Source organism: Conger conger, chromosome 15, assembly GCF_963514075.1.
Source record: "Conger conger chromosome 15, fConCon1.1, whole genome shotgun sequence".
In the NCBI taxonomy this organism is placed as follows: domain Eukaryota; kingdom Metazoa; phylum Chordata; class Actinopteri; order Anguilliformes; family Congridae; genus Conger; species Conger conger.
In genome coordinates, this window is record NC_083774.1 from 11,663,085 (window position 1) to 11,673,991 (window position 10,907).

At 51.3% G+C, this 10,907-nt stretch overlaps 1 protein-coding gene across 2 annotated transcripts; it reads left to right on the plus strand.

Annotated features, from left to right (window-relative positions):
* Window positions 1-10,863, plus strand: kmt5b (lysine methyltransferase 5B). 2 transcript variants are annotated; one of them, XM_061221943.1, is made up of 10 exons: window positions 1-361; window positions 2,498-2,748; window positions 3,309-3,456; window positions 3,886-4,051; window positions 5,152-5,261; window positions 5,523-5,689; window positions 6,249-6,268; window positions 6,380-6,516; window positions 6,767-6,966; window positions 7,601-10,863. In XM_061221943.1, exons 2-10 carry the CDS (start codon window positions 2,589-2,591, stop codon window positions 9,130-9,132), a joined length of 2,640 nt encoding a protein of 879 aa, XP_061077927.1. In that variant the 5' UTR covers window positions 1-361; window positions 2,498-2,588; the 3' UTR covers window positions 9,133-10,863. The 2 variants fall into 2 exon arrangements, with proteins under 2 accessions (XP_061077927.1, XP_061077928.1); XM_061221944.1 differs by lacking the exon at window positions 2,498-2,748.
* The last annotated feature ends 44 nt before the right edge of the window (window positions 10,864-10,907 follow it).

A 10,907-nucleotide genomic window follows, 5' to 3' on the forward strand; every position in this document is an offset into this window, starting at 1 on the left:
TGTTTTGCAGCACTACTTTTTGTACACCTCCGAGAGAACCTGAATGATTGCCAGATCCCGCAAGCTCCGGCGGAAAGCCCACTTAACAAAGCCGGGTTTTGCCGAGATGTGCTCCGGTTCAGGCAATTTTAAAGCCAGGTTTGTGTTTCGGAGGCGGTCAGTGCTGCGATAATTGCTGGGTCTATTTCTTGTCGGCGGCGGTGCTGCGGTCCTGTCTCTCCTCTCCTGTGCTGGCCGCCATCTTGAATTTTAATGTTAATTTTCTGGAAATTTTTGTTTCCTCCGATATTTTACTGAAGGGATTTCTTGTCTATTCTGGACGCATAGGACGGAGCGTTCATACCCCAAGAGAAAGGTTAAAGTGAGTATTTTTTGGCCGGCTGTCTGGTCGGGGACACGATTGCTTCATATGATACTTTTTTCCGGGTGAAAATGTTGGCAGGGTGGTTTAGCTATGGTGGAGCCGAGGGTCATGGAGATGAGTTGTTTATTTTAAAAGGCCTGATACTTGTGAGATGTTTTAACAACACACATTAAGTTGTGATGTTTTCTTTTCCCAAACATACGATGGCCGTATTTATAGCTTCCCCGATTGGAAGCTGAGCTCCATGTCAGTGCTATGGTTTATATTGATTTATTGTTCTTTTAAATCACCATCATCGTTGTTTTTCTTTTACAAACGGTATGGACAGGTGTAGCTCAGCTAGCACGCCGAATTATGCTTTGAGTGGATTTTAAGAGACTGTGTTTTATTAAACATACACACGCTGTGAGCACCGCGGGTCCCCCTTCTAGTGTTAGCTAGGGTCCCCCTCAGCCCCCACTCAAAAACCCAGCGCCGGCCTTTCGGGGTCGGATCCGGCAAACCGGGCTGTTTGCGTTCGGTCCACTTTCATGAATTTGTGTGTTTATGAAGTGTGGTTGCTCAGCGCGAGAGAAGGGGCCGAACGAACCAGGAGGTGGCAGCATCAGACCAAATAAAGGGACGGGTTATCATCCGGGTCTGCATCTGGGGTCCCGGAACGAAACGGGAGCGGGCAGTGCCCCACGCAGCGACCTGTCCTTAGGCACACGGCAAATACTCCTTTCCCCGTGCCTTCGTGGTCTGGTAGCGTCATTCGTACCAGCAACAGTTGGCACTATGCATTTCAAGTGCTGCTGTGCTACGTTAGCCTGTTCAACTTTGCTGTCAAGTTAAAATACAGCCAGTTATGTTTGCCTACCCCATATAACCTGACACAACTGCTGCTTTCCTGCCTTCTGGTCATTTTCATTGCCGCCTGCATGTACCAAGCGCCAGCCAGCTTCCACCCACCGGAGCCTGTTAAATCCGTTTCTGTTCGCAGTTTCCATTATAATAAGTCTCACACCAGGAAAAATATAAAGTTTGTAAACTTTGCTTTCAGTAATAGAAAAATATTTTGCCTAATGTCGGTTCTGATCTTGGACTGGCATGTAGGCTACTTCAACTCCAAGCTCGGTGTTGGTTCCCTCAAAGCAGTCTGATAGTTTGAAATATAAGACTGCCACTAGGGGGAGCTGTAGGCCAAATGAAGCATCACTGTATGGTCTGTGGAAGTAATTTATTCCTTATTTGAATAGTATTGACTTGTTGGAAGTTCCCATTCTATTGTCTTCATGAGGGAATGAACTGTTTCCATTTTAGTGTAACAAACGTTGCTGCACTGTTGTTCAGTGAGACGAACAGCACAGTCCAGAGTTTGGGTACCAAACATAAAACTCCCAGAAGTCACCTCACCTGTGGCTGTATTTTACCATCATGGTGATGACTACCCTGGTTCTGCAGTACATTTGTGGGTGGAAGCCGGCCCGCTATGTTAGGGCCAGGTGGGCACCAGGTGTCCTTGTGTACTGATGGAGCGATTATGCAATTTTAAAAAAATTTTTTTTTTTTAAACCTGTTTGGCAGAAGATCTGAAGATTGAGTTCTGGTGGGGGCTCTCTCCTGTGCTCCTGTCCCATCCCACTGTGGTTCATCGGGGGGGATGCTTCCCTCCTGGAGGGTCTGAGTTTTTGGGAAGGGAGGGGGCTGTATTTTCTCAGGGCTCTGCCTCTGTGGTAAATTTGCACCCCCCCCCCCCCCCCCCTCCGTCCCGTTCGCCTGTCCCGTTCCCTTCCCCTCTCCCCGTCACATTCGCCTGTCCCGTTCCCCTCCCCTCTCCCCGTCCCGTTCGCCTCCCCTCTCCCCGTCCCGTTCGCCTGTCCCGTTCCCCGTCGCGTTCCCCTCCCCTCTCCCCGTCCTGTTCGCCTGTCCCGTTCCTCTCCCCGTCCCGTTCGCCTGTCCCGTTCCTCTCCCCGTCCCGTTCGCCTGTCCCGTCCCCCTCTCCCCGTCCCGTTCGCCTGTCCCGTTCCCGTCCCGTTCGCCTGTCCCGTTCCCCTCCCCTCTCCCCGTCCCGTTCGCCTGTCCCGTTCCCCTCCCCTCTCCCCGTCCCGTTCCCCCCGTCCTGTTCTCCCATTCCCCCCCTGCCCCCTGCAGGCGCGGTTCGGGCCCCCCTGCCCCCCTCCCCAGTCTCCCGGGTGCCTCAGACACGGAGACTCGATGCCTGTGGCGCAGGCGGCTGCCTCGTATGAAGTGGGTCGGAGAGTCCAGGAACATGGTTCTGAATGGCAGGCGTCACAGCACTCGCTTTTCCCATGAGCCCCTGGGGCAGGCCCGCCCCCAGCCCTCGCCCCGCCCACTCCTGCGCTCCAGGAAGAGCCCCCCCAGCGGCCGTCGATGTAGCCGACGTGAGTTCCACAGCCCTCGGTCTTAGGCGGCATTCCCAGCATTCCCCAATATCAACCTTCCCGTCCAAAGAGCGAAGGTTCCAGCCACGTCTGTGTGTGTGTCCCTCTGGGGATTGATTGTGAGACGCTGCGGAATTTATTGATCCGATCACGTGACCTTGGACACATACAGCTGAGCCTGGGGTCAAAGACACTGTCGTTCAGAGCACAAGCAGCCATGACATTCCTTACTGGGAGGCTCAGTGTGTGATTGATTGATTGGTTGGTTGATTGATTGATTGATTGATTTATTTTAGGAAACTCTGTGTCATGTGGCATCAGGTCATGCATTGAGGCATCTGACAAATACACAGTACACACAGCATCACATGACTGCAAGAGGTGTAGCATCGCATAGCGTGGGTTATATGGATATGGGCACAAGATAGTATGAACACATGAATACAGGGCATTGGCATGGCATTGACGTGTAGGGTAGTCAAACAAGGCCTTTGTGTATATAAGTAAGTGGATGTGTGTGTTGTGGCACTCATCTCTCTCTCTCTCTCTCTCTCTCTCAGGGTTCAGCACTGCTCCCCTGGAGGTGGAGAGGCGGTATGTGCCCTCCTCCGGGATGAGTGCCAAGGAGCTGTGTGAGAACGACGACCTGACCACCAGCCTCATCCTCGACCCCTACCTGGGCTTCCAGACCCACAAGATGAACACCAGGTGTGTACGCACACACACATGCCCACACACGTATACTTATGTGAGATGGTGAGCATTGCTGGGCTAAATGGCCTGTTCGCCATTAGACCCATGTTCTCCAGGGCCACCTGGAACTCAGTCCTCAAATGTCCTCTCTGTTTTTTGAAATTTCTGAAAATAAATCCCATATTTTTTTTTAAATGTCGCACACGCATTAAAAAAAAAAATATATATATATATATATATATATTTATCCACAATTTATGTAATTTGTGCCTTTTAAAGATGAGCTGAAACCAAAATTTGCTCTCGGTTTAGTTGAGCGAGTGGATGGTGGGGCAGTTGAGAGCACATGTAATGTTTGTGATGATGTCTGCACTGGAATGTGAAGCGTTTATCACCATGGAGACTAGGGTGTGAGCTATGATGGCGGACGCTCTCTCCCCACAGGTTTCGGCCGATTAAGGGCCGGCAGGAGGAGCTGAAGGAGGTGATCGAGAGCTTCAAGAAGCACGACGACCTGGAGAAGGCCTTCCTGGCGCTGACCTCGGGGGACTGGGTCCGACATCACTTCCTCCACAAGACCAAGGCCCAGGAGAAACTCTTCAAGGAGCACGTACGTCACCGCTTCTCAAGTCCGGTCGAACGAACACGACCGCTTACGGTTCAGGCAAACGCTACACAACGCAACTGGTTAAGGTTCAGTCATTCACAAACTCTCGCCTCCCTTTACGGTTCATCTTCACACCCTGGCGGCAGCCTGTAGCCTAGTGGCTAATGTTTATGCCTGGGACCTGGCCCCAAGCCCCTGTATAGCCACAATAAGATCCGCACAGCCGTTGGGCCCTTCTCAAGGCCCTTAACCCTACATTGCTCCAGGGGAGGATTGGTCTCTGCTTAGTCTAATAGTCTAATCAAGTGGAAGTCGCTTTGGGTAAAAGTGTCAGCCAAATAACATGCGATGATCACGATGACGATGATGATGACAATGATGAAAACCGCACTAGTAGGGGCTGCTGGGGGCTCTTCCTGGAGAGGCTGTAGAGTTCTGGTGCTGAAGTGTGTGGAAGGGCCCCACGGCCCCACTGGCCAGCAGCACCTCAGTCCCCAGGGAACAGAAGCGGTTCAGCTGGGGTGTGCAACACTGCCCCCTCTGGTCAGCTGGGCACCTGCAGCCTACCTGTACAAGCTGCAGGTGAAGATCAGTGTATGTCAGGCAGAGCGGACTGTGGCCTGCAGAGGGGGCAGGATTAGCAGCTCACACTGCCTGTTTGGGGATGCAGTGTGTCACACCTGGGTCAAATGCGTAATTGTTTTGGATTCAAATATTTTTCTGTTTTTGATCGATCTTGCCTGGTGCAACTGAGCCAACCAAGAAGATCAGATGGCGGGGTTTGCACTATTCGTGAGAGTGTTTCAATACAGCCAGAAAATTCAGTAAAACGTAGAATATTTCAATCCAGTGCAAATACACATTTAACCCAGGTCTGGTGGATATGCTGAAATTATTCATTTACAGAGGGGGGTGTGGTGTTGAGCAAGAGCACAAGCAAAATGGCTGTTCCAAATCTGGGGTCAAAATGTAAAATGCAGAGACTGCATTTCTTTGTGTGCGGAACCTGATTAGAATCCTGTAAACAGACATGAGTGATGGGAAATGTGCTAAAGGCCGAGTTTTGTTCATCTATTCATTTATTGTTTTTGTTTGGCGCGCAGGTGTTTGTTTACCTGCGGATGTTCGCCACGGACAGCGGCTTCGAGATCCTGCCCTGCAGCCGCTACTCCTCCGAGCAGAACGGAGCCAAGATCGTGGCGACGAAGGAGTGGTAAGGGAACTCCTCCTCATCGTCACCGCGCGCCTGAAACACGCTTGTGCCGCAACACGCCTGTGCCAGGCCTGAACGCAGAACACAGCTCGGGGGTAAAGTGGAGAGCACTGTCGCTATTAGGCTACTTGAGGGCCATTCACAGAGCACTGCTGTAGAAGGGCATGCGTGCTCAGTCAGGCTACCTGGGATAAATGAAGGTTAAATAAAGTAAGCGGGAGTGCAGGAGGGGTTGGGTAAAGGCGTGTCGCGCGTCTGCAGGAAGAGGAACGATAAGATGGAGTACCTGGTGGGCTGCATCGCCGAGCTGTCGGAGCACGAGGAGAACCTGCTGCTGAGGCACGGGGAGAACGACTTCAGCGTGATGTACTCCACCCGCAAGAACTGCGCCCAGCTGTGGCTGGGGCCCGCGGCCTTCATCAACCACGGTAACTACCCCCCACAGCAGGGTAACTACTCCCGTACGGCTGTAATTACCCCCTACAGCACGGTATCTACCCCTAACAGCACGGTAACTATTCCTTGTACTGCACTAATTACCCCTCACAGCAGGGCAACTATTCCATGTACCACGGTAACTACCCCCTACAGCATAGTAACTACCCCTGTACTGTTGTAATTACCCCCTACAGCACGGTGTCTACCCCTAACAGCATGGTAACTAACCCCCACAGTATGGTAACTACCCCCGTACCGCTGTAATTACCTCCTACAGCATGGTACCTACCCCTAACAGCATGCATGGTAACTACTGCTTGCACTGTGGTAACTACCCCCCAGAGTATGGTAACTACCCCCCACACCGCAGTAACTACCGTGATACCAAAGTGCCTACCCCAGCGCCCTTCATTACTATCCTGATACTAGCTACCCTGGCACTGTGATGACGACCCCAAACTCCATGGTAACTGCCCCTATACCGCAGTATCTCAATCTGTGACACTGACACTAGAAGTAACTGACACATTTTCTTTCCTTCATTTTCAGATTGTCGGCCGAATTGCAAGGTGAGTTGGGTAGTGCTTGGCTTTGGTGTCTGTTGGAGGGTAGCCCCAGTGCGTTGTGGGTGGTGCGGGGGTCTCCCGGGCCGTAACGCGGGCGTGTGAACTCTGTTCCAGTTCGTCTCCACGGGCCGAGACACCGCCTGCGTCAAGGTCCTGAGGGACACGGAGCCGGGGGAGGAAATCTCCTGTTACTACGGCGACGGCTTCTTCGGGGAAAACAACGAATTCTGCGAATGCTACACCTGCGAACGGTATCAGTCGCCAAATTTCATCCTGTGTCTGCAAGTGTGGCTCGTAACATCTGTCATTTTATTTTTTATATGTATACGAGTTTTTTTTTTTTTTTTTTTGTTCTCCTTCAAAGCAACATGTTGCTAACTGGTACTTTAAAATCTGACAAAGCAAGTTGTTGTTTTAAACATTGGTGTTAAAGTATTAATAATAATAATAATAACAACGATGACGATGACGATGATGGTAACAGTACGTGTGGCTTTGCAGACGAGGCACCGGTGCGTTCACGTCCAAAGCCGGCCTCCCCGTCGCCGCGCCGGTGATCAACAGTAAGTACGGCCTGCGGGAAACGGACAAGCGCCTCAACCGCCTAAAGAAACTGGGCGAGGGCAGCAAGAACTCCGACAGCCAATCCGTGGGCTCGTACACGGACGCCGACACTCAGGACACACCCACCGCACGTTCATGTAAGTCCTCCGGGGATTGGGCGGCGAGTTGCCTGTGGAATGTAGGGAATTGTAGTCCTATTGTCCCTACAAAGTCTTGACAATAGGACTATCACAATATACTGGCAAATGTGTATAAAGTACTGCAGCTTTCAGATGTTGTAATATATCTTTTAATAATGCATTGTTGAGAAATTAATCATTGTTGCAAAAGTCCACGCATTTACAGTGTATTGCAATATGTTACATGTTTGTGAGGGAACTGTGGTGACCTCTTCTTCTGTGGTTTGTATTTTTGCCTGTAATTGGTCAGTTTAGTGTTGAACATCACGGAGGACCAGCAGAACCTGCAGCACCAGTTTTTTTTCCTCCCCTATCCATCAGCTTTGGGAATTTGGCCTCACACTGTGTTGTGCATCAGATCCGCACATTCATAAATTATAGCTGCATTGAGTTTTGCAATGACAGTGAAATCTGAATGTGCTAAATCTTTTTTTTTTTTTTTATGAACTCAACACGGTTTTGGCGAGTGTTCAACCAAACCAAAGCCTCTGGACCCGAAAGAGTGTATTAATGCCCCGTATGGTGTATTAATGTGTATTAATGCCCCGTTTGGTGTATTAATGTGTATTAATTTCCCCTCTGTTTGCTGTAGCTGTAAAGAGACGGGCGTCGGCGGGGGGGAAATCCCGGACTCTCAGCAGGCAGTCTCTCTCCAGAGGCCCTGTCTCCTCTACCTCACACTCTGCGCAGAGTCGCAGCCGAGACTCCAGGGTACCAAAGAGGGGCAAGCCCAAACTGAGCCGGGCCCCGGCCCACACGCAGGCCCGTCTGAGGACCCGCTGTCGGGGCCCCGAGCCCAAGGGGCCCAGCCTGGGCCTGCGGGAGCCCAAGGTGGTTCTGGGTAAAAACATGTGGGTGAAAAAGGAGGACGGGGGTGGGAGGGGCTGCCTGACGCGGCACGCCGCGAAGGAGAACGGGCGCGGCTCGCCCAAACGGGGGGAGGAGAGCCCGACCCGCGGCTACAGAACTCGCCGGTCAGCCCGGACGCACTCCGGCGCCCGGGAGACCGTCGCCGACGGCAACAAGCTGCCGGGGGGCGTGGTCGTTAAGGCGGAGCCTGTGGACTTCGAGGAGTACCCGGTGAGCCGGGAGCTCCGCCCCAAAGAGCCCGGGCTGGATTCTGATTCACTGTGCCCCAGGAAAGGGGCGTGTCCCCGGCGCAGACGGGGGGTTCGGCTGGAGGAGAGGGGGGGTGTGTGTGGGCACTCCCCCCTCCAGCAGGGGGTGCCAGACCTGCGAGACGTGGCCCGCCCGGCCGATGTGGCGGACTGCGGGGACTTCCTGCTGCGGCTGCCCGACAGACAGCGCGAGTTCAGCGGACGAGCCAATGGGAAGCCGACGAGCCGCGAGCGGAGGGGTGGGAGGTCCAGCGGGGGGAAGGGGGGGAAGAAGAAGCGGCGAATCACGCGCTACGATGCGCAGCTCATCCTGGAGAACAGCTCGGGGATCCCCAAACTCACCCTGCGCCGTCGCCGTGACAGCAGCAGCAGCAAGACCAATGAGGGCGAGGGGGCGGTGCCGGGCGCCACGGCGACCCCCCTCAACTCCTCCACCTCATCCTCCTCCTCTTCCTCATCCTCATCCTCATCCTCCTCTTCGTCCTCCTCCGCCTCCTCTTCCAAGATCAGCATCAAGTTCAGCAAGGACCGACGGAGGCACAGCAGGAAGAGGGGCTCCTACACGGCCAAGCTGAATAACGGCTTCGTCCCCGGGGCCCACAGCGGCCCCACCCGCCTCAAGATCCAGCTCAAGAGAGAGGACGAGGGCCCCGTCACTCACACCCTCCCCGGGGAGGTGACGTCCAATGGGGTGATGGCGGACGTGGCCGGGGAGGGGCTGGAGCCGGGGGGAGGCGGGGCCCAGGACGAGGAAGCGGACTCTTCGACGGAAGAGGAGGAGGACGACGAGGAGGAGGAGGAGGAGGAGGAGGAAGAAGAGGAGGAGGAGGAGGAGGAGGAGGAAGATGACGACGAAGGCGAGGACTACTTTGACGACGAGTTCGAGGACGACTTCATTCCGCTGCCGCCGGCAAAACGGCTGCGGCTCATCGTGGGGAAAGACTCGATCGACATCGACATCTCCTCACGGAGACGAGACGACCAGTCGCTGCGGCTCAACGCCTAGCCCCGCTCTGGGGCTTTCACCTTAATGTACATAAAGCTATCCTCCAATCAGCCCAGCGCTGATTTAAAACCACACACAACACAGCAAAACTCAACATGAAAAGGTTTAAAAACAGGTTAAAGGTTTAATTAAAACAACGTGAAAACTCTAAAGACCTTTCTTGTAAAGTTTAGTGGCAGCACTTCTGTTTATTCATTATGGACATAAATATTGTAGAAAGTGTACAGTATATGCACTCTTCCCAGGCCTGGTATGTGCAGATTTTTATTAGCCTCACAATGTGCAATTCTGAATTCTGTTGACAGCCTAGACTTGTTTTTAGAAAACAAAACAAACAAACAAAAAAAAAAAACGCATCCAGCAAAACGTGCTGGAGAATTCAATCATGTTTGGAAACATGGTAGCAATGCTATCCTTTCAAACTCTGAGACCAGGCAGTTCATTTTAAGGGTTCATAATATCTGCGTATGTGGGTATGTTTGTATGTATGCCAGTATGTATGGTGTGTTTGTATACATTTATCACATTTGCTCATGGAACATATAGGGAATGATGCAAAAAATTATGTACAGATTAACTGGGGGAAGATCTTTATGAAATTGTCTTTTTTTTTTTTTTAATGAATATTATTTCTCATTCAAAGCTGTTGAAAATCACTTCTATATGTAGATACAGGGGTCCATGGTGCTTTTGTGTGGCAGCTGCCCCCTTTCTAGCTCCGGAAATGAAAACCAGAGTGTTGGGGTACCAGTCACACGTTAACGTTGTTCCCCCAAAGTTTCAGCCCTATATTTTTGTTTCCAAAGCAACCTTTTTTTGCACCTGCTGTTCTAGGTAATCCTTTAGACACTTTAAAGTAAAAGTTTAAAATGTTTAGTGAACAACAATGGATTCTCACTGTTCACTGCCCAGACTTTTGTTGTACATAATTTTTGGAAAGGCCTTCTTGGTCCGTTTAAATTGGAAAGTGACAGGTCTTTCTCGCAGAACTAATGCTCCGTTGCTCAATCCATGCAAAATTGGCAGTCAGTCTCAGTCTCACAACCTCAAAGGTATGCCGGTGAATTGCATTAGAAACCGGCTGGAAAGGGGTGAAATCGCTTCCAGGCAATTGACCGTGGATAATGCGGGACGGTCCTATAGTCTGTCAGGTCCGAAGCAGGATTGTCGCCCCCAAACCACATACCCCCGAAGTGTGTATGTTTAGAGCGTTGTCGGGTTTTAAAAATTTAATTCCAAAACCTGGAATGCGGTCATCCTCTCGAGCCAAAAAAGAATAATACACCCCCAGTCATTCTGTATATTGTTCTGCTGTCGAATGCGCAAAAGATCCAAGGGATTGTTATGGATGAATATTATTAACCCTTGTTGTTTTCTATGTACCGTTCATATCACCAGCAGCCTATTGCAGCTTTTTCAACTTGCCTAAGTGTACACCCCCCCCCCCCCCCCCACTGTATGCAGTCCCAAGCGTACTGTCTGATCTTTGTTACGTAGCCAGCTATTGGTTGAAGTCCCAATGGGTTCATTGAGAAAAAAAACAAACTTTGTGAATAGTTTGCTGACAATTTAGAGCATTATGTGTACAAGGATAGCGGGATGCAGTATACAGAATTTAAACGAAGAAAAGCAGCAGTGATGATAATTGCTGTGAAAATCATGAGAAATACCTTGTACTTATTTAACAGTTTTTGAATACTTGAAAACGAGATAAAAGTTTCTTTGCAAGAATGACTTGTCTTTTCGATGCGTCTTTTGGTGGCGGGATTGCGGGG

Bases quoted from the DNA above. Each gene is read 5' to 3' on its own strand.
- kmt5b (XM_061221943.1), top strand. From the start codon at position 2,589: ATGAAGTGGGTCGGAGAGTCCAGGAACATGGTTCTGAATGGCAGGCGT. The intron at 5,262-5,522 runs GTAAGGGAACTC...GCGCGTCTGCAG, and splicing joins ATCGTGGCGACGAAGGAGTG to GAAGAGGAACGATAAGATGG. The intron at 6,517-6,766 runs GTATCAGTCGCC...GTGGCTTTGCAG, and splicing joins GAATGCTACACCTGCGAACG to ACGAGGCACCGGTGCGTTCA.